This window comes from Cucurbita pepo, chromosome 14 (assembly GCF_057944985.1).
Source record: "Cucurbita pepo subsp. pepo isolate OVF chromosome 14, ASM5794498v1, whole genome shotgun sequence".
Classification (NCBI taxonomy): Eukaryota; Viridiplantae; Streptophyta; class Magnoliopsida; order Cucurbitales; family Cucurbitaceae; genus Cucurbita; species Cucurbita pepo.
Window position 1 is genome coordinate 5,030,896 of NC_141811.1, and position 22,088 is coordinate 5,052,983.

Genomic DNA, 22,088 nt, shown 5'->3' on the forward strand with positions numbered 1-22,088 from the left:
CATTTAAATTTTTTTTTTTTTTAATCAACACGTCACTTTTGATTGATATATATTGACTGATTGAACTATACTCCTATTAACTCAAATTATTCAGATCCCAATTTTATCAAAGTTGACAAAGTTGCTATAAGCTGGCATGTTGAAATAGAAAAAAGATATGAATTTATTCTAGAAGACTTTCTCGAATTTATATACCGTTTCAAATTATACTGTATGAATAGTTTATTATATCTATTAGATATTTTGCTAAGCGGGTGTTTAAAAAGCTTGGTAACTTAAAAAATTTATCAACTTATTCCAATTTGTACCGTTTGAATTGGGTTATCAACTTATTAGGTTGAAATGAGTTCAAACAAATGAAATTGGTACTCATCGGTACTCGTGAGTTCTTCTAAAATTAGTTTAAGTTGAAATTTTTAAGCTAGAATTATTATTATTTTTAAATATATATTGAAATTGAATTGCAAATCTAATATTTTAGGTATTAAATTTTATTTTTATTAAAAATTAAAATTCGAATAAATGATATTTTATGATTTGATCGAGTTCATTATTTAAGAAAATGTCTCGTTTCAATTAACATAATTTTGTACGAAATATGAATAAATTAAATTAATATAATAAATATTGGTATTTTCTATTTAATTTAAAGAGTTGACAATATAGAATTCCATACTAACGAACTAAAAGCTGAAAAGAAAAAAAGAAAAAAAAAGAAAAAAAAAAAAGAAAAAGGGAAATAGAATATGGGGCCGAAATGAAAATATGAAAAAAATGAGGGGTATAATTGCAAAGAGACACTTTTACTGTTCTCTCTACCTAAGGCAAACTAACCCCCCAATAATTTAATCACATAAAGAATTCACCTAATTACTATTTTAAACAAAATTAATTAATCTTAATTAATCTTAATTAATCATAAGTTTGATTCTTTAAAATGCCTTTAATTCTTTTTCTTTATTTCCTTTTTCCATGTGTTCACTAACCACTCTTTTCAAAAGCACTCTTGCAAAATCAAGTCCTTTAGATCTGCTCCTCTGTTTCTTTCCATTGCATTCTCTTCTCTGTTTCCTCTGCAACTCTCCCCGTCTTCCATGTCCTAATGCCTCTTCTTCTTCTTCTTCTTCTTCCTCGTCATTGGAGCTTCTGTTTGTTCTTCTTTTGTTGTGGCAATGATCCTTTAACCCAAATTCCAACTGGTTCGATTGAATTGAATTGAATTGAATTGAATTGAACTGAACCCATTTGGGTGTGGCTTGATTGTCGCTGTTTCCGGGGAATGGGTGGAGCTCCGGCGAGTGAAGCTTTTTCCGGTGACGTTTGAGGATTGGAGAAGATGTTCAAGTCGGCGAGGTGGAGGAGTGAGAAGAACAGGATCAAGGCTGAGTTCAAATTGCAATTCTGTGCGACTCAGGTTTTTTCAGGCTCTGAATTTCTGATTGTGTTGGGATTTCCTGGGAAATCGAAATGGTGTTTGAATAATAAACTGTTTTTGGTTTCAGATATCTGAATTTGGCGGTGATTCATTGACGATATCGGTGGTTCCTGGTGATGTGGGGAAGCCGACGCTGAGACTGGAAAAGGCGACAGTGCGAGGAGGAAAATGTCGGTGGGAGAATCCTGCTTATGTAACAGTTAAGTTTGATGCAGACCAGAAAACTGGAAAGTTCACTGAGAAAATCTACCATTTTCGAGTTTCTTCGGTATGCTATGAAACTTGGTTGGACTCTTTTTGCATTGAAGGTGTTTGACGAAATGCCATGTTAGTATGAGAGGTTTAATTTGTGGGTTTTGTTCAGGGATTGACCAAAGCTGGTTTACTTGGTGAAGTTTCTATTGATTTTGCTAAATATGCTGAAACCACCAAGCCTTTCTCTGCTTCTCTTCCCCTCCACAATTCAAATTCTGCAGTTTTGCATGTTAGTTTCTCTATCTCTATCTCTGTGTCCGTACTTATTTGTTCAAAGATGTTAGTGTTCAAGTTTCTTGTTCTGTACAGATTTGGATACAGAGGATTCAGGAAGATGCTGCTCAGAGGTATATATATATATATATATATATATATATATATATATATATATAAGATGGTGAATTAGAGTTCATATGTTTCTTTGACTGTTTTCTTTTAGAACATGGGGATTGATCTGGTTTGTTTGGGGAACATTTTCAGAGATTTGGAAGAGTTTGAGGACTCGAAAACTAGATCTCAAGATGAGAGCTTAAGCAGCTACTTGAACAACGAGGATATGAACAAGAACAGTCAAACTCAAGTGGGATTGCTTCCTCAATACGCCAAAAATGTATTTTCACTTTGCTTTTCCAGCTTTAACTTTGACCCGAATTGATGAAATGATCTATGAGGGAATGTTAGAAATCACGACCTCCACAATGGTATGATATTGTCCACTTTGAGCTTAAGCTCTCATGGACTCCCTCCCAACAATCCTCAACAATCCTCCCTCTGAACAAAGTACACTATAGAGCCTCCCTTAAAGCCTATGGAGTCCTCGGCCTCCCTTTAATTAAGGCTCGACTCTTTCTCTAGAGTCCTCGAACAAAGTACACCCTTTGTTCGATACTTGAGTCACTTTTGACTACACCTTCGAGACTCGCAACTTCTTTGTTTGACATTTGAGGATTTTATTGACATTGCTAAATTAAGGGCATGACTCTGATGCCATGTTTGGAATCACGACTCTCCACAATGATATGATATTGTTCACTTTAACCCCATGATCATTTCCTTCACTTATAATCCATGATCATTTCCTAAATTAGCCCATCCCTCCCCACCCTCCTCAACAAGTAACATTCATGGAATGATTGAATCAAATCTGTCCTCTCTTCATTTTGCAGGATGGGTTGAATGATGAAGCTGAAAGAAATGGTGATCATAGAACATCAAGTGGATCAGACAGTACAGTTTCAAGTTATGAGAGTAGCTCTGGACTTGACAGTCCAGTAGGAAATGGGATTAGGAACAACACCCATCAGCAACCTAATGGCTTTCTTTCACCATTAAGCCATGCCCCAGATTCTCACAAATCACCTGCTCGTGAAGAGAATCATGCATTCCCGTGGAAGTGGTCGGTTCAATCTGATCAAACCGATGATTCGGGAGTCAATGGCATTGTAGGAGGAAGGTCCAAAAAGGAAACTGATATTGAGAATGAGGAACTGAAGAATGAGCTTTCTGTGTTGAGCAGACGAGCAGACATGTCGGATATGGAGTTGCAGACGCTTCGTAAACAGATTGCGAAAGAGAATAAGAGAAGCCATGATCTTATGAGTGAGGTTTCTAGCTTGAAAGCGGAGAGAGATGAATGGAGAGCAGAATGTGAGAAGTTGAAGGGCTTTCAAAAGCACATGGATGATGCAAAAGTTAAAAACAAGCTGCAGTTTGAACATGGGGATCTGCGGGCACTTATAGAAGAAATGAGACAAGAATTGAATTATGAGAAAGACTTGAATGCCAATCTCCGGTTACAACTACAGAAAACTCAAGAATCGAATACCGAGTTGATTTTAGCGGTACAAGATCTCGAGGAGATGCTGGAGCAGAAGAACTGTGAAATATCAGAGGCCAAGAAAGCTGAAGAAGAGGATGATGAGCTAAAAGCACTTGAAGCTCTTGTGAAGGATCAAAAGAATGATAGAAAAGCATATGAACTGGAGCAAAAAGTGATGGAACTCTACGATGAAATCGAGCTGCATATGAGAGATAAGGACGAGCTAGCAATACAAACGGAGCAGCTTGCGCTTGATTATGAGATATTGAAACAGGAAAACCATGATCTTTCCTGTAAACTGGAGCAGTGTCAACTTCAGGAGCAATTAAAGATGCAGCATGAGCGCTCCCCTTCTGCTGCTGCTATGATAAATGAGCTTGAAAAGAAGATTGAGTATCTCGAAAACGAACTTAAACAGCAGTCGGCTGAATATTCCAATACTTCTGCTACAATCAGGGAACTTCAATCCCATGTCAGAAGTTTGGAGGAAGAACTTGAGAAGCAGGGGCAAGATTTCGAAGCTGACTTGGAGGCAATGACGGTTTCCAAGGTCGAGCAAGAGAAAAGAGCTATCCGAGCGGAAGAAGCTTTAAGAAAAATGAGGTTGAGAAATGCTCATACTGCAGAAAAGCTTCAGGAGGAATTTGGAAGGCTGTCCAAGCAGATGGCTTCTACATTTGAGGCAAATGAGAATGTGGCTATGAAAGCACTAGCAGAAGCTAGTGAGCTTCGCTCACAGAGAACTCACTTGGAAGAAGCTCTCCAGAAAGCCAATGAAGAGCTACAATCCGTGAGAGAAAAATTGCATGAACTTTCTCATCAAATCAAGAGCAACTCAACTCAGATAGAACAAATGACATCAGAACTCGAGACTAAGTCCAAACAACTCGAACACCAGGATACAAAGTCTGAATCGTTCTCTCAGGAGATCCAAATGCTCAAATCCGAGATCAACCGACTCGTAGGAGAGAATAGCAATCTTAAAGAACAAGCTGAACAGGTAGAGACTATGAGAGTAGATTTAGCTCAAATGACGACGTTAGCTAGAGAAGGCGAGATGCTAATCCAAACAAGAAATACCGAAAGAAACGAGCTGGAGAGCAAGGTTATCTTGGCGAAGAAAGAATCTGACAAACTCCTGGATGAGTTGGAGAAGCTGAGGAACACGAAAGACGAAAAGGAGATTTTGCTAGAACTTCTACAGGCAGAGTTTCAGAAGCTCAAAGTTGAATGCAATGACTTAAAGCATTCTTTGGCTGAGGATGAGATAGAGAAAGAGAAACTTAGAAAGCAGATATTGCAGCTGAAAGCTGAGCTGAAGAAGGAGGAGGCCTCTAACAGTTCTGAGAAAAAGCTCAAGCATAACAATGGACGTGTGGCTGCAACTATTGGTGGAAACAAAACTTCTCCAAAACCAAAGCTAAATCCAGCTTCTCATGGACCTGCTGAAGTTGCTAATTTGAGGGAGAAAATCAAAACGCTCGAGGTAACGTCAGCTTCCGAGTGGATCGGAATTCTCTGATGATGTTACTTGTCTAATGAATAACTTTATTGTCTTGCAGAGACAGATAAAATCAAATGAAAACGCCTTAGAAACATCAGAGAATTCATTTCTCCAAAAGGAACAAGACTTCTGCAATAGAATCCTAGAGTTGGAGAGCAGACTAGAAGAGCTAAACCATTTGGAGACATCTCAAGAGGTTAGAAAACGTTTCAGATATCAAGATATGTAAATGCATCGGTTGGAGAGGTGAACGAAGCATCCCTTATAAGGGTGTAGAAACCTCTCCCTAGTAGATACGTTTTGAAACTGTGAGGCTGGTGGTGATATGTAACGGGCCAAAGCAGATAATATCTAATAGCAGTGGGCTTGGACTGTTTACAAATGGTATTAGAGCCAGGCACCGAGTGATGTGCTAGCGAGAACGCTGGGCCCCCAAAGGGGGTGGATGTGAGATCTCACATCAGTTGGAGAGGGGAACGAAACATTCCTTATAAGGGTATAAGTTGTGCAAACCTCTCTCTAATAGACACGTTTTAAAACCATGAGGCTGACAACGATACGCAACGAGCCAAAGCCGATAATATGTACTAGCGGTGGGCTTGAGCTGTTTACAATCTTTGAGTATTATACATTAGATTTAGACAAGCTCTACTGTCATCTCATTTACAGGTAACCAACAGTAGAAACGACATCACTTCACATGGGGGAACGTTCGAGGAGACGAGACGGAGAGCAGACAACTTAAGCAATAATGGCAATGAATTATCAGTCAATAGGTACTTACTTAAAACAACCATAGCTCAAGTCCTTTCACATGTTCCCTTTCTGCTTCTACTTGTTAGAATCCAATTACCTCTCTTTCGCTGCAGCAACACAAACTCGTTCAAAACCGCTCCGACGGTTGGCGATAGCAATGGCAACCTTGATGAACTGTTGACAGAATTGTCATCATTAAAAGAGAAGAACCAATCAATGGAAAATGAACTGAAGGATATGCAAGAGAGATACTCAGAGATAAGTCTTAAGTTTGCAGAGGTAGAAGGTGAAAGGCAGCAGCTAGTAATGACCGTGCGCAACCTCAAGAATGCAAAGAGGAATTAACTCTTCTCTAACAACACACTTGTACTTGAATACTCATATATTATAATGTATAGTTGAGGAGCTCCTTTCACCAAATTGAATAAATTAATTGTATATTGTATTTGTTTTCACTCAAAAATTTACTCCTCCCCGGTAAAAAAAAAAAAAACTCAAAAGCTCAATTAAGATGTTGGTATGATCTGATAATCTAAATAATTCAAACTACTTAACTTAAACCGTAAGGGTTGGATTGGGTTAGATTATTTTTCGGTTCGTGGGTTGAAACGTTTTTGACCCGACCCACCTGAAAAATAGACCCAATCTTACTCAAACTACCTAACTCAACAGAGTTAGGTTGAGTTCAGTTGTGAACCCTGTTAGATGAACTCAATTCTCCACAATGGTATGATATTGTCCACTTTGAGCACAACTCTCATGACTTTGCTTTGGACTTCCCCGAAAGACCTCATACCAATAGAGAGAGTATTCCTTGATTATAAATCCATGTGATCATTTCCTAAATTAGCCGATTATCCAACACCTCCCCCTCGAACAAAGTACGTCTCCTCTTAATCGAGGCTCCTTCCCCAAAAGACCTCATACCAATGAAGAGAGTATTCATTGATTATAAATCCATGATCATTCTCTAAATTAGCCAACGTGAGACTTTCATCATCCAACAAACCATATTCAATTTATTCGAGTCACCAAACCCAATCAACATACAATCAACATAAAATTTCATAATAGTCTAAAGATTTTCTCCAACGCATTCCATGTACGAGTAAGCTTGAGAGTTTGATGGGTTCGATATTTAAATAGTTGATGACATCACATTCCCAACTTGCAAAGATTAAAAGTCTAAGTTGGCTGGCTGGCTACTAATTTGCATTTGTTTTAGGGCATTGAGTTTAAAATTGTTTAAATTTGTAAAAAATTTATAATATATTTAAGACTAAATTAATGAAATTAAAATTATAGGTAATGATTAAGATGTGTGCCATCACCCAAAAGGTATAATTTGTCTTAAGCAGCAACAAAAAAATAATTAAATTCAAACCAATAACGAGTAACGACGGCTAATACGTGTTTAAGCATTAAAAAATGTGTTAATCATTGGACTGACTAACCTTAATCGGAGCCGGCAGACCGGCTGCAGCAGAATTCCACAACGCCTATAAATCCAGAGCTCCTTTCAAAGCAATTTCTCAGTTCAATTGAATCGAAGAATCAACGTTTCCGATCAAAAGCAGAGGCGGAGGGAGGGGAATATTCTGATGAGGCAAGCAGGAGCATATTCCGGCGTCACGTACTGGAAAACAGGGCCGCACTCGCTGCCGTTAGCGAGAATCAAGAAGATCATGAAGAAATCCGGCGAGGATGTGAAGATGATCTCCGCCGAGGCGCCGATCGTCTTCTCGAAAGCGTGTGAACTGTTCATCGAAGAATTGACGAAGAGATCGTGGATGATTGCGATGCAGAGCAAGAAGAGGATGCTTCACAAAGAGGATGTCGCTTCCGCCATTTTGGCTACAGATATTTTCGATTTTCTGATCGGATTGATCTTCCATGAAACCACCACCCCCGCCGCTTCCGCCGCCGTCGACCTTGCTGAAAGTGAAACTATGTCCATTCCCGTGGAGATGAGGCCGTTCTTGCAGTCCTGAAAGGATCGGAAAGTCCAGACTTTTCTGTGTTTGTCTCATGAATTTTCAATAATTTGATTCTGAAATTTGTGGTTCCATTTATTTGAAATATTTCAAACATGTTAATGAATTTTATCAAATGTACTGATTTTAATTTTTAATTTATATATATATATATAGATATAGATGTATATATATATAAATATATAGATATAGATGTATATACACAATATATTATATTTTTTTTCTTGAAAATTACTTTAAAATAAATATTTTAAAATTATATATAAAACGATGAAATTTGTTTTCTCATAAATAATTTAATTCCCACAAAAATAAATGCTAATTGTATAAAATTATAAATATTTATAAGTATTTAGATTAAAAATAAATAGCAAATTTAGATGTATTTTATAAAATAAAAAAAAGACTTGAATAAATCATACTCAAAATTTTAATTATGATTAAAAAAAACAACCATTTTAAAATTAATTTGTACGGTATACAAGTCATGTCTATAACTTAATCATGTCCGTAAAATTTTTAAATGTCGAATAAAAAAATTGTAAATCTTAAAAGTATAGTTATTGTGAGACTTATAATAATTCATACGACGGTCGAGTAAAGACAAATACATAAATAAATTAAGACCACATATTTTTTTAACAATTACACGTAAGACCTAAATAAATAAATAAAAATTACTATATATTGAAACATTTAATCTAGTTCATATTAATTAATTTGAGTTTTATTTTTCATTAAGACGTTCTGTTCGGTATTCCAGCTAGTTTAGATTTAGACTTATCTCAATTTTCGGATACGTATATAAAACTCGCTCCCGATCAAATCAATCAACAGTTTTGAGTTGGCCCATTGAAACATTAAACATCGATGATACTTTATAATATAAATTATTTATTTCTATTTCAAATTATTCAAATGCATTTAATTTTGATGTAAGGAAATTAGATTATTAATTTTTTGGGCAACCAATCATTCTCTCTCTTATTTCTAAAATTTTATAATTAAAACTTTAAAATTAAACCCTAATTTTTTAATACATTTTTACTACAATTTTATTAGTTTGTTTATTAATTTTCAAATCAAGTTTTTAAATTTTCTATTAATTAAAGAAGTTAATTGATTTATATAGAGGCATTCAAGCCCGATCCAATTAATCTCGGCTACTCTATCCCAGCCATAACTGTTGGGTTGGGTTTGACTTTTTTGTTTTCGGTTTGATTTGGATTGAATTTTTTGGTTCGGATAGGAGGTTGACATATTTTTAGTCTAGTCAACCAAACCAACTCGAAAATAGTGTTACAACTCGATCCTATTTTACTTTTAAGATTATTTTAAAAATTAAGAAAATTTAATGATCGATGTTAATAATATGTTTGTATTGCGTGAATATTTGATATTTGAGTTTTTTAAGATTTTAATTATTCATTTACGGCAAATAAGTAAATTTTTTTAAATAATTAAAAAAAATAACTTACAATTCAACCCAACCTAACCCAAAAATAGAAGGTTGAGTTAGGTTCTGAACTCTATTCGATCCAAAAGAACCTAACTCGAACCTGTAACATTGATATATTAGATAAGAATTTGAATTTTTATGTCCATACAAACCTAAAAAAGTTTAATTTCTTGATTGATAAATCCATAAATTTAAAAAAATGGGACTAAATTGATAATTTTAAAAAATTTAAGGATTAAATGGATACAAATTATAATAATTTAGTATTATTTATTTTATTAATCAAATACTTTAATATATATATATATATATATTTCTATAGTTTAATGTGGTGGACCAATATGTTTATCAATGAGTCATATCATATGCTAAACTTATTATTAATTATTATAAATTGCATCAACTATACACATTCATTTATATATATATATATATATATATATTACATATTATTCATTGACTTATAAATTTTTTAATTTAGTCAAAAATGATTAATCTTCTTCATTTATAAAAAAAATTATTTAAATTAATGTTATGATTAATATAATTTATATTGTAAATTAGGTGTCATAAATTAAAACCTAAAATTCATATAGTTTATTTAAAAATAATTTTACAATAATAAATAAATAAATAAAGGTTATTTGTAAGTAGATAATGTCTGTGGCTGGAGGAAGAAGAAGAATCGCCATGGTTGAATGTTAAAGAAAAGCTTATAGGAAGCGCCGAAGCAAGGCGAGGCGCTGCTGAAAGCTCCGAATATGGCACCAAAAAGTGAAGGCAACATTCTGAATCTCATACGCACGGTAATCCATCGCTTTCGTTTCTTCAAAATTCGCTATCCATTTCATTTTCTTCAACAACTTTTCTCTCTGTTTTACTGTTCCCCAAACCCTCTCTTCTAATCCAAGTTTCTCTTTCTCTTCAACCTCACATCTCCCTCATGGGCTCTTCATATTCAAATTTTCCCTTCTTTTCTCTGGTTTTTTTGGTTTATACTCATTGTTCTTGCGATTAATGAAGAGATTAGTAGATTGCAGTTTTGGTAGGATCTGGGAGTGGAAGGATAATGCAGAGTTGTTTTCCTGATAAGAACTTTATCTCATACTTCCTTGATTTCCTTCGGCTGTTTCCCGCTTCTTCTTCGTTTCTTTGGGCAATGAGGGTTCATTGAGCTATCTGGATTTTGTTCTTCTTTGGAAAAACTGAAGAGAGAATGGAATATTTCGCTTCCGTTCAGATTTTCTGTATGATCTTTGCAGTTCTGACTGTGACCGGTGATTCCTTGGCATCGGATGAAGGTATGTGAACTTCTCTGCTAGATCCTGATCTTTTCTGGGTATATTTTCTAAATTTCTTTAGAACGGCAAATTCAAGAGATGATATGATTAGTTTTTATTGGGATTCGGATCTTGATTCAATCATACTTCTGTTTCAGCTCTTCGATCATAGTTTCCTATATCTGTTGTTGTTTCTATATCTGGTTCAAGTTATATCAATTGCTAATCAGAAAGAAGAAACTCATAAACTGGGATGTTCTTGGTTTTCTACTTTTCTCCAGCATCGGCTCTTAAAATTTTCAAACAACAAATATCTAAAGATCCAAAGCGAGTTTTATCAAATTGGAATTTACAAGTTGAAAATCCCTGTAACTGGTCTGGCATTGCCTGTTCTTCAGATGGTGGCCATGTTATAAAGCTGTAAGTATGTTTCCTGTGCTCTGTGGTTCTTTTTCTTTTCTTTTGCTCTGTGTTCAGCTATTATAGTTCGATGTTGCAGTGATGTTTCTGGGGCATTGCTGAAAGGGTTTCTAGCACCAAGCTTGGGTCAAATCAGCTTCCTGCAAGAATTGTATCTTCATGGCAACAATCTGCTTGGAACAATACCCAAGGAGCTGGGGTTATTAAAGAAACTTAAGGTTCTTGATTTGGGGATGAACCAACTCTCAGGCTCGATCCCTTCGGAGATTGGGAGTTTGACAGATATTCTGAAAATGTGAAGCAAATAACTTGATTTTTCTTTTGATTGAGCTTTGAATTTGCTTCTTTGTGAACTTTCCTCACTGCTCTTAGATTCTTCTTTATTGTTGCAGCAACTTTGGATCGAATGGATTGACCGGGAGGCTACCCCCGGAGCTCGGAAATTTGAGATACCTCAGAGAACTTAGGTTAGATAGGAATAAACTTCAAGGATCTATTCCAGATGGTGATATCTTAGAACTTACATCCAATATGCATAGAATGTAAGTATTTACGTGTGATTTGATTATACAATTTTTTGTATAAGAAACAATTTCCTCAAAGGGAGATGTAAAATAAGGGAGGTGTAGGAATATTTTCATCCAAAGCCAACCAAAATGGAGATTAGAAAATGGTTTTCCATATAAAGTAAATGAAAAGTGGAGAAAAATTATGAAACTCTTTGTCAAGGGAACACCGTCTAGAGGCTATAAGAAAAGTGTAACAGCCTAAGCCCACCGTTAACAGATATTGTCCTCTTTAGCTTTCCCTTCTGAGCTTTCCCTCAAGGTTTTAAAATGTGTTTGCTAGGTAGAGGTTTTCACACCCTTATAAGGAATGTTTCGTTCCCTTCTCTAACCGATGTGCGTTAACAGATATTGTCCTCTTTTGCTTTCCCTTCTGAGCTTCCCCTCAAGGTTTTAAAACACGTTTGCTAGGCAGAGGTTTCCACACCCTTATAAGGAATATTTCATTCCCTTCTCTAACCGATGTGGGATCTCACAAAAAGCAAGCTTACTCTCTTGCACCAGCCCCAATATCAACTTGAGGATTCTTTAGATTCTCTCTATGCGGATTTTTCTTAATAAGGCTGCATATTAGAGATGGTAATCCACCAAATCTAAATAAAAAGACCTTTTGAATCATCCGATGGACAACACCCCTATAAGTTGGGAAAGGCTAGGATTCTGCATCATAAGTTCGTGGTCGATATCCACAATCGACAGTATCGTTAGATATGGATCACGAATAAGGCATAGTGAATGCCTATATGAATGCTTCTCATTTCTTATAATTGGAGCTCAATTCAATGTTTTATGTAATCCATTTTCATTGTCTGTCCCTCATCTCTTATCATCACGTTTCAGGTATGCATCAAATGCAACTGGACTCTGTCACTCAACTGAGCTCAAGTTTGCAGATTTTTCATACAATTTCTTTGTTGGGAAAGTACCCAAGTGCTTGGACTATCTACCAAGGTAACCTTTCCAGGTTTTCTTTCATCATAAATACTTTTCACTTCATTTCTTTACTCTTGCTGATTTCATCCGTACAGGTCAAGTTTTCGAGGGAACTGTTTTCATTTCAATGATCCTAAACAGCGAACTGCAGCTCAATGTGGTAAAATTAACCTTGTTCCTTTTTGTGTTTATGTATATATTTGTTTGTTTGTTTTAATATTGGAAACATTGAATTAAGACAAACAACCAAATTGAAGAGTGTGTGGGGAAGACAAGAAATCTCCCACTAATTTCCTTATTATGTAAGGTTTATGGAAAGAAGAACTAGGGTGTGAGATCTCAAATTGGTTGGAGAGGAGAACAAATTTTTTTTTATAAGGGTGTGGAAACCTCTCTCTAGGAGACACGTTTTAAAAACCTTGATGGGAAACCCGAGAGCGAAAACTCAAAGAGGACAATATCGACTAGCGATGGGCTTAAGTTGTTGCAAATGGTATTAGAGCCAGACACCGAGCGGTGTGCCAACGAGGACACTGGGCCCCAAGGGAGTGGATTGCGAGATCTCATATCGATTAGAGAGGAGAAAGAAACATTCCTTAGAAGGGTGTGAAAATCTCTCCCTAGCAGACGTATTTTAAAAACCTTGAGGCGAAGCCCGAAAGGGGAAGCCTAGATAGGACAATATCTGCTAGCTTGCTGTTAGACAGGGGCAGTAGCTACTTTGCTATTTGTAAAACCACAAATGATATTAATGGCTAAGAAATCTGACATCGGCAAAAATTGAATCCTAAATATATTTATGTATATAGGCCTATGTAGCCAAACTGTAGGCTTCTAGCTGTTTCCTTAGGTTGGTGTAAGCCGGTCTTCCCCTTCCTTTTGATCACTGAAGTTTGTGATAAAAATTTCTGTAGTAGGTGGTGGTTCTCCACCTGCTGAATCACATCCAGGAGGTAGCTCGAAGCATGTACCTGTTCAGCATGCTTCCAAACACCAAAGAACTTCAAAACCTGCCTGGCTTCTAACCCTTGAAGTCATTACTGGAATCATGACGGGTTCTTTATTTATTGTTGCTGTGATCACTTCTCTTCGAAAATGCACGGGTAAATCTTCGATCATCATTCCGTGGAAGAAATTCTCAAGTGGGAAGGACCATGATAACCTTTACATCGGTTTGTTTCATAACTTCAACTTCTTCGTGTTGATGTAGTTAGCTCTTTGTTTGTCATGAATGTTAGCTTAAACTTTTGTAATTTTTTGACAGACACTGAGATGCTGAAAGACGTACCAAGCATCACTAGGCAAGAGCTTGATGTAGCCTGCGAAGATTTCAGTAATATCATTGGCTCCTCACCGGACAGTATAGTATACAAGGGCACCATGAAAGGTGGGCCTGAGATTGCTGTTATCTCAATATGCATTAAAGAAGAAAACTGGACATACTATCTTGAGCTCTATTTTCAGCGAGAGGTATGACCGTTCTACGACCGAAGTTCTAAACTCCTTTCTGATGTATTCATTTTTGGAGACGTTTGAATCATCGTGCGTTCGATTGAAACCTGAAGCTGCTAATCAGTGAAGTGATTGCTTTTCATTCCCCTTCAGGTGGCAGATCTAGCAAGACTAAATCATGAGAATGTAGGAAAGTTGCTAGGCTATTGTAAAGAAAGCAGTCCATTTACAAGGATGTTGGTTTTTCAATACGCATCGAATGGAACATTATACGAGCACCTTCATTGTAAGTAGAGTTCCTTTTTTTTACCTCCTTTACCAAATTCATTATTCTGGAGTAATATTTGTGTGCCTGCAGATGGAGAAGGTTGTTTCTCCTGGACACGACGTATGAATATTATCTTAGGCATTGCTCGTGGTCTTAAGTATCTTCATAGTGAACTCCAACCACCATTTACTATATCAGAGTTGAATTCTGGTTCTGTATATCTTACGGATGATTTCTCACCGAAGGTGAAACAGCTGAAAAGTTTTTCCTTTTAAATCCGAACTTACGAACGATCTCTTATAATCCTTGGATCTTAATGAGAGATTTCTTGGCTTCAACTGCAGCTGGTTGACTTTGAAAGCTGGAAGACCATTCTTTCAAGGTCAGAAAAAAACTCAGGCTCCATTGGAAACCAAGTCACTCAATGTATTCTTCCAAATTCTCTCGAACCACGCTATCTCGACATAGAAAGTAACATCTACGCCTTCGGTGTTATTTTACTGGAAGTAGTCAGTGGGAGACCTCCATACTGTAAGGACAAAGAATGCTTGGTAGACTGGGTGAGAAACTCGAGTATCTTTGAGCTTTTCGACATGAACTTTGTTGTTACAATAATGTTAAATCACTGATCCTAGAGGGGAAAAACAGCTAACAAATTTTTTTTTTCTCATCAGGCCAAGGAATACCTCGAATCGCCAGACGAGATGTTTCACTTGGTAGACCCAGAAGTGAAGCATTTTGCAGATGAAGATCTGAGGACGATATGCGAGGTGGTAAGTCTTTGCATTCATCCACAACCCACGAAGCTGATTTGTATGCGGGACATATGCAGCATGCTGGAGACCAGAATTGACACCTCGGTCTCTGTTGAGTTGAAGGCGTCTTCTCTTGCTTGGGCTGAACTTGCACTTTCTTCATAGATCAGGTTTGAGCTAACACATAGATGATCAGATATATAAATATATATACACAAATGTATTACCTTTTCTTCTTCCAGTTTGAGTTTCCTTCTTTGTTCTTGTAAATACTATGAGCCCCGGATCGAATGATGTTCGTGCATAAATTACTACAAATGAATAGGTTCTCTTTACTAAAAACCAGTATTTTTGCCTTTGTTTTGCCCCTCTCCACAACCTCTAGAATTTGGCCTCTCATTTATGGTTTAAGAGTTCTTGATACATGATGCTATGAGAAAAGAAAGGGATAATTTATGACGCACGAGTCTATTAATGTAACTGTGGTACGTTTACACAGAACGAAACGAGTTCTTATCCTTCTATCGAAAGTAACACAAACTACTTACACTGAAGCTCATCTTCACACCTTTTCTTATTAATGGCACTTATTCCATTGCAGTAATTAGACAGACAGCCAAAACTTCACATCTTTGAAGTCAATTTTTCTGAGCGCTGCTTTCGAAGAGTTGCTTTGAGCTTAAAGAGAAGCTTATGAACCTCATCAAAATGTGGGTTTGCAGCATTTTTAGTATTCTCAACCCACTCCCTCACTTTCTGGTACGGACCCAGAATTCGACTGCGATCCTTCTCATCCAAAAGCTGCATATTCAACAAGTTAACCACCACCATTAGATCCAGTGAAATCCATGAAATGTCTAGAACATAATAAGTTCAATCCTAAACGTGGAATCAACTTTTTGTAGATTTAGAAAATGAGAAGGAATAGAACTCTTGAAGCAAGACGGCTGCCTCGGCAGTCTAATGCCACCCTTCTGGTTTGTTTTATGGGCTCCTTCATAGAACAATCATGATGCAAAGAGAATGTAATTGGTTGTTCTTGAGTGTATTCAAGTGTTCTTAAAAAGCTATTAGAAGTAATTGCTCAGCGTGTATACGTACCTCTAGTTGCATGATTTCACAAACCAAGCTAAGATCAGCTATGGATGGTTTAAAGCCGCCAAGCAAAAACTTCCCATTCCCCTTCAGCCAAAATGACTCGATTTTCGAAAGTGACTTGGATAAAAGCACCTCAGCTTCAGCAGCTGCTTGAGAATTCTGAGGACGGCCAAACAAAGGTGCTAGAACAGTATAGAATACAAAAGGAGCTGAAAAAGATACAAAACAAGTCATCATAACCATTGTGAATATGAAAAAAAAAACTTTATCTACTTGATACAAACACTATGATATGATGTTGGAAAGCATTTAGAATTATCAGAAAGAAAAAACATATGTTGAGTAACATACCTGCACCAATCCGTAAATTAGAATGATGCCAGTCCAATACAGAGTTTATTTTAGCCCTCCTGAAAAGATCAGCTGGATACCTAGTAACATGAATAGAAATTCTGTTACAAGATCTGAGCCTATTAAAATTGCTGAAGCTTTCAATCATGGGTGCTAAGTATATATATACATGAACGGTTAAATGAATTCATAAACAATAATCCACAGCTACAACAATGCAAAGAACAATATATTTATTTGAATCAACTGGAATCAGCTAGAACTCATCAATTCTGTAGAGAACTAAGTTGTTAGGTTCAACTAAGTATTGGACTACTTCTCTTGAAAAAACAAAAACCAAGACACTAAATCATGTGCACTCTAAGTAAAAGATCGAACTCAAAGCAAGAAAGAGCCGTTGAACTAAACACCAACAGAAGTCAAACTTATCCCTCCTTCCTTCTTCCGAATACTAAAATTAGGAAATAATCTCCACTAGAATACTCGCATGCTATAGAACGACAAGTCTCCGACATTGATTTATATTAATGGAGAGAACCATGAAAAACAACAGTGAGAAATGAGCAACCACTTACCAGTGATCTGCAACACCAGGAAACGCACAAGAAAGGTATATAAGAATAGCATGACTGCAAAAAGAAAACGAAGCAATGCTCAATATTAAAAATAACATAATAGCCATATCAAAATTTGGGAAGCAGGCTTTGTGGCTGACAATACAAAAGTTGCAAAAAGTGCTGTGATAATCTAGATATTTCTGTGATGCAGACAATGAAAATCTCTATTACAAAATATACGATGCATAGCATCACAATCGCACTCTTGTGGCAGCGAAACAGCGATTGTGCAGCACTTGTTCTTGTTCTAGTTCAGGGAACAAGTCAGCCGTGAGAAATTCGGACTTTGCGGACAACGTCGGCGTATGCTTGAGCCTCAAGTCACATTTGAGAGAAATGTTGTGAAAAACGTGAGTAAGGAAATACATTAAAAACAATGTTATAAGCTAAAAGCGATTGGACAATGACTTTGATAGCATATAACCTGAGTAGGAAGAAGTGACGATTAATCATATCCCCCTATAGAACATTTTAGGGCATTTTAGCCCTGACGGGTGTAGACATGATTTTGGTGACCGGTCATACACCCCCGTATTGACACAACATGAAATAGTAAAGACCTATCTAATATGAAAGCATGTAAAAAGGGGTTTGAAACGGGCATGCGGCCGTAGACAACACATCTTGGACAAGCATGACCGCAACATCCGACATGCATGCCATAGACAACACGCGTTGGACAAGCATGACTGTGACACATAGCAGCCTCAATTGAATTAGAATTGTGCAATTGTCGGTACAGTTTTCAAAAATCTCAACATGACGACAAATATCAAAGTAGATATTAAACACAAATGATCCACAAGTACAAGCATAAATCTTGAAAACAATTTAGGTACACGAGTAAGATTCTCCAACTCTAGTTTGCCTTCGGGAGCTACAAAGACCAATTAAATAGCAAAAAGATAAGGGAGTTGAATGCATTATTATACTTTTTTTTCTGCAAGAACAAGAAAAATAAGATTTTGGGTTCAGTCTATCATTCCTTAAGCATGCCCTAAAAAGAAACCATATAGTTACAAACTGGAGAAATTCCTTGCTCTTGCGTGATCACAATATCTACAAAAAATGTTCAAAACAAATCTTTCATTACCTCTCGAACAGCTTAAATCTCCCATCAACAATGGCAGGAACCTTTGCCATTGGGTTGACCTCTACAAGCCAAATCCAAAAGTCCATTAGAGATGAAAAATATAGAACAGATGAACAATTATGGATTCATTTATTAACCAATCAGCAACCATTTGTCATCACTCTTTACCATAAAATTATCCGATACAATACGAAGTATCAGTTCCAGAGATTTGGGTATTATGTTCATCGAATTCACAAGGACGTTAAAAAATTAATACATCCAAAAGTGTAAAGAGCATCAACAGATTGATACCACACACTCACGTCGCCGCTAACCCACCTTTGAATTCGGGAGACAGCTGTTGGAGTTTGGACAAGTCTACCCGCACCTCCTCAAATGCAATCCCGTTAACCCTAAACACCATTAAACGAAGAAAAAAAAGAAGAAGTTTCAAACACCAAAGGAGCTGATGAAGCAAAATTCATGGAAAGGGGAAGAAATTTACTTGCAGAAGACGAGGACGGCGCGAGATGGCTGTGACATTCGATCCGCATAAACTTTAAGCGCCATTTTCGATTCCTCTCGAAAGCAAGCGTTCGTCGGAGATTGAAATGCCGAAATGTTTGATGATTTACGAATACGCTCAAGAATTTAAGATTAGAACTTCACGGCGCGCTTCGCAATTGGGATAGGATTTGGATATTCGACGTTAGATCAGATATTCTGAGAACGATTTCTTGCGACACAAAGAGTGATTTTAAAAACTCCATTATTTTCTAACACATCCTAAATATTATTTTATTTCGATAAAAAATCCACACTAACACTTGTTCCATTCCCTATCGATGTGGAACCTCCTAATCTGTTCCGATGCAGGGCCCAACGTCCTTGCTGGCATACCGCCTTGTATCCACTCCCTTTGGGACTCAGCCTCCTCGTGGCATATCGCTCGGTGTCTGGCTTTGATACCATTTATAACAGCCCTTGGGACTCAGCCTCCTCGTTGGCACATCGTTCGGTGTCTGGCTTTGATACCATTTGTAACAGCCCAAGTCCACCGCTACCAAATACTATCTTCTTTGAATTTTTCCTTTTCGGTTTCGCCTCAAAATTTCTAAAACACGTCGGTTAGGGAGAGGTTTCCACCTCCTTATAAAGAATGTTCCGTTCTCTTCCCCAACCGATGTAGATCTTACATAAACTTTCGAGCTGCATACACAATAAGTCCATAGTTACTGCGCCCCATAAAGAATTATGGACCAACCAGATGCAGGAAACCTTGAGTTCAAATAAAAATGGAGATCTTGCTTTTCGGCATAACGATTTTAGAGCAGCAATCGACTGCTATACGCAGGTCGTCTTTGATGTTTTTGTTTAATAACCAAACTCGGTCATGATAATAATGTGTAAGACAACTTGTCCCCTTAAAAACCGTACATGCGAGTCTCCTCGCACCCGACTTCAAGTGAACGTCTATCTCTGCTCGTCTAGGTGGTGAGATCACACCCTTAAAAACTATACGTGCATGTCTCCTCACACCCGACTTCAAGCGAACATCTATCTGCCTCGTCAGGCCTAATAGGTGGTGGTATCACACCCTTAAAAACCGTACATACGAGTCTCCTCACACCCAACTACAAGTGAACGTAAATCTATGCTTGTCAGGCCTGATAGGTGGAGGCTGTACATGCAAGTCTCCTCACACCCTACTTTAAATGAATGTCTATCCACACTCATCGGAACTAATAGGTAGTGGTATCACACCCTTGAAACACAACCACCGCTCGAGTGTCGTATCATCAAATGTAAGAAGAACGATCTTGAATAGTATCATGAATCCATAACAAACGTGTTAATTTAGCAGGAAGGAATCATTGCACAGAAATAGAAAAATGCATACATATATATCATTGAGTTGGTCCAATGCAGACCAGTTTCGTGTTCCTTTTGGTAAATATTTCCCACCTTATTTATACACAGATCACTAACTATAAACGTTAAGAATCACAGCAATAAATTATGTACATTTACCCATAGTCACCACAACATATCATCAACTGCTGTCATGGTCGATGGAGATTCATTCTCTTCCTCCAACTCCATCTCCAACTCCGCCTCTCGACCAAACTCAGAGGACTCGATATCGGCCAGGTTCTTCAGATCAACAACCGTCAGCTCGTCGAGGTATCTCACCACCAAGTCTGCAGCCGCAAGTTCATAAACAGGATGCTTGCTCGCAACAGCCACACACTTCATCCGAGCATCATGAGCAGCCTCAACAGTTTGGTTTGAATTCCCAAACACAATGCACCTTTCAGGAATGAAGTTCAAGAGCTGTGCTGCATAAACGAACATTTCTGGATCAGGCTTTCCCCTATGAACATCCTCCGCAGCTATAACCACATTGAAATCGCCATCGATGCCGATCGTTCCCATGGCTGATTCCAAAGCTTCTCTAGGACGAGTCGAAACTAGTGCCATGGGGATCTTGTAATGCATCAGGACATTCACAAACTCCTTTGATCCAGCTCTTAGTCTGTAAATTCCACCCTGCAATGCTTGATAGATTTCTTCCTTCCTAGCAGCCATTCTTCTCAACTGAGATGGATCTCTTGACCAGCAAAGAACTTCAGAAATGGCTTGTTCATTCTTCATCCCTTCTATTCTTCTAAGGATAAAAGCTGGGGGAGGTGACTTTCCTTCTTCCTCAGAAAGAGCTAACCAGGCCTGCTTCTCAATATCAGGATTGTCCTCAATCAGCACACCCTCCCACTCAAAAATGGCACCCAACCAACCACAGCCCATTCTTTCTTGTCGAAGCAATGGATTCTGCAATGAAGGGTTATCTGCTTTGTTTTCAGGAGGCCATAAGCCTGGCTTTCTATCAAAGCCAGCATCAATATCATAGTTCCAATCCTTTGGTATTCTGTCCTCTTTGAATGAATATGCTTCTTTTGTCGCCTCCAATGATGAAGCCTTCACTGACAAAGGAGACGAAATCAGCCGCTTTCCAATGAATTGGGACGGCGGAGACCTGCTGTTCTTCCTCTTGTTGGACGTGTTCTTAACAAAAGCTCCGCCACATAGCAGCTGATGGCAAAAAAGAGAAGCTGCTGCAATCGACTGAACCATCCTAACCAGTTGACTGGTTTAACACAACTAGAATCCGACCAAATTTATAGTTCAAAAACAAAACCAACTCACCAGAATCATCCAAGTTTCAGACAGAAAGAAAAACACAGAACACCGAGCTGTCGTTTTTGACAAAAATAGAAAAAGAACAACACAACACAACACACAATTCAAACCACTGCCACAAACATTCCCAAAAAAAACAGATCAGAATCCACAAAACCCACTATTCCAAAACGGCAAAAGGGAACAGGGGCATGAAAAACATCTAAAAAGGGTCGATGGGTATCGCCCAAATCTCGAACAAAACGCAACCCACAACACAAATCAACCAAAAATCACTTCCAAATAGAGAACAAGAAGGAAGCAATTACCAAGAAGAATCCGGAATTGGATTCGATGATGATAAGGAAAGAGGGGTTTCTGGTTAGGGGTTAAATTGCGGAACACGAAAGGAAAGAATCTGTTTCTGTCTCACACAGGGAAGGGATTTAAGAAGGGGCAAAGAGTTTTGTGGTTAATATTCAGAATAGAGAGTAATGAATGAAAGAAAGAAGAACACGGTGGCCATCTTCGCAAGGAGACTGGTCGCGCACGCCGACCAGTGCGACCGGCTGGAAGGCCGCGTGTCGGTCACCGTCTCGTTTCTTCTCCATTTGCCCTAATTTTTCCTCTTTTATTACGTTTCTGCCACTGCCTTTCCGAAAAGATTAAAGAACATTAATCATTATTATCCCATCTAGATTGTCGCCCTTAATCTCAATTTAAAGATATAATATTATTTTCAAACTACAATTTCCGAATAAATAGGAAAAAATTAAATTCGTTTTTCAAAATTACTATATTACCCTTTTGGTCAACGTCATTTTGACTTCAAGCCTTTATCTAAATTAAATTAATTTTTTAATGAAATTTTAAG

General features: G+C 37.5%; 4 protein-coding genes and 1 pseudogene across 5 annotated transcripts; 3 read left to right on the forward strand and 2 right to left on the reverse strand.

The window, feature by feature from the left end:
- The first annotated feature begins 928 nt into the window (after window positions 1–928).
- Window positions 929–6,216, forward strand: LOC111810519 (uncharacterized). The gene is made up of 9 exons (XM_023697225.2): window positions 929–1,414; window positions 1,503–1,703; window positions 1,800–1,919; window positions 2,000–2,037; window positions 2,171–2,300; window positions 2,857–4,995; window positions 5,072–5,209; window positions 5,683–5,789; window positions 5,883–6,216. The coding sequence occupies exons 1-9, from the start codon at window positions 1,337–1,339 to the stop codon at window positions 6,112–6,114; spliced, it is 3,183 nt and encodes a 1,060-aa protein (XP_023552993.2). The 5' UTR covers window positions 929–1,336; the 3' UTR covers window positions 6,115–6,216.
- Window positions 6,217–7,224: 1,008 nt separating this feature from the next.
- On the forward strand, window positions 7,225–7,869 carry LOC111810520 (nuclear transcription factor Y subunit C-1-like). Its single transcript, XM_023697226.2, has one exon. The coding sequence runs from the start codon at window positions 7,371–7,373 to the stop codon at window positions 7,758–7,760; it is 390 nt and encodes a 129-aa protein (XP_023552994.2). The 5' UTR covers window positions 7,225–7,370; the 3' UTR covers window positions 7,761–7,869.
- Window positions 7,870–9,874: 2,005 nt separating this feature from the next.
- Window positions 9,875–15,238, forward strand: LOC111809949 (putative LRR receptor-like serine/threonine-protein kinase At1g63430). Of its 2 annotated transcripts, none has more exons than XM_087117380.1 (12): window positions 9,875–10,523; window positions 10,784–10,922; window positions 11,002–11,217; window positions 11,315–11,464; window positions 12,329–12,439; window positions 12,517–12,581; window positions 13,339–13,593; window positions 13,686–13,891; window positions 14,027–14,159; window positions 14,232–14,386; window positions 14,486–14,701; window positions 14,816–15,238. In XM_087117380.1, exons 1-12 carry the CDS (start codon window positions 10,439–10,441, stop codon window positions 15,059–15,061), a joined length of 1,977 nt encoding a protein of 658 aa, XP_086973506.1. In that variant the 5' UTR covers window positions 9,875–10,438; the 3' UTR covers window positions 15,062–15,238. The 2 variants fall into 2 exon arrangements, with proteins under 2 accessions (XP_086973506.1, XP_086973505.1); XM_087117379.1 differs by having other exon boundaries at window positions 9,876–10,523; window positions 13,336–13,593.
- A 38-nt stretch (window positions 15,239–15,276) lies between these two features.
- On the reverse strand, window positions 15,277–18,787 carry LOC111809948 (glutathione S-transferase T1). The gene is made up of 7 exons (XM_023696437.2): window positions 18,543–18,787; window positions 18,377–18,450; window positions 18,056–18,116; window positions 16,921–16,974; window positions 16,346–16,425; window positions 15,998–16,203; window positions 15,277–15,697 (listed from the first exon to the last, which is right to left on the reverse strand). The coding sequence occupies exons 1-7, from the start codon at window positions 18,605–18,607 to the stop codon at window positions 15,521–15,523; spliced, it is 717 nt and encodes a 238-aa protein (XP_023552205.2). The 5' UTR covers window positions 18,608–18,787; the 3' UTR covers window positions 15,277–15,520.
- A 1,135-nt stretch (window positions 18,788–19,922) lies between these two features.
- Window positions 19,923–21,722, reverse strand: LOC111810738 (5-amino-6-(5-phospho-D-ribitylamino)uracil phosphatase, chloroplastic pseudogene; annotated as a pseudogene).
- Between the last annotated feature and the right edge of the window lie 366 nt (window positions 21,723–22,088).

Excerpts from the sequence above, each read along its gene's own strand:
- LOC111810519 (XM_023697225.2), top strand. The coding sequence starts at position 1,337 with ATGTTCAAGTCGGCGAGGTGGAGGAGTGAGAAGAACAGGATCAAGGCT. Across the intron at positions 1,920-1,999 it reads CAAATTCTGCAGTTTTGCAT|ATTTGGATACAGAGGATTCA; the intron begins GTTAGTTTCTCT and ends TGTTCTGTACAG. Across the intron at positions 5,790-5,882 it reads AATGAATTATCAGTCAATAG|CAACACAAACTCGTTCAAAA; the intron begins GTACTTACTTAA and ends CTTTCGCTGCAG.
- LOC111809949 (XM_087117379.1), top strand. The coding sequence starts at position 10,439 with ATGGAATATTTCGCTTCCGTTCAGATTTTCTGTATGATCTTTGCAGTT. Across the intron at positions 12,440-12,516 it reads TGCTTGGACTATCTACCAAG|GTCAAGTTTTCGAGGGAACT; the intron begins GTAACCTTTCCA and ends TCATCCGTACAG. Across the intron at positions 13,594-13,685 it reads CCATGATAACCTTTACATCG|ACACTGAGATGCTGAAAGAC; the intron begins GTTTGTTTCATA and ends ATTTTTTGACAG.
- LOC111809948 (XM_023696437.2), bottom strand. The coding sequence starts at position 18,607 with ATGGCGCTTAAAGTTTATGCGGATCGAATGTCACAGCCATCTCGCGCC. Across the intron at positions 16,426-16,920 it reads CCTGGTGTTGCAGATCACTG|GTATCCAGCTGATCTTTTCA; the intron begins GTAAGTGGTTGC and ends TCATGTTACTAG. Across the intron at positions 15,698-15,997 it reads GTGAAATCATGCAACTAGAG|CTTTTGGATGAGAAGGATCG; the intron begins GTACGTATACAC and ends TTGAATATGCAG.
- LOC111810520 (XM_023697226.2), top strand. The coding sequence starts at position 7,371 with ATGAGGCAAGCAGGAGCATATTCCGGCGTCACGTACTGGAAAACAGGG.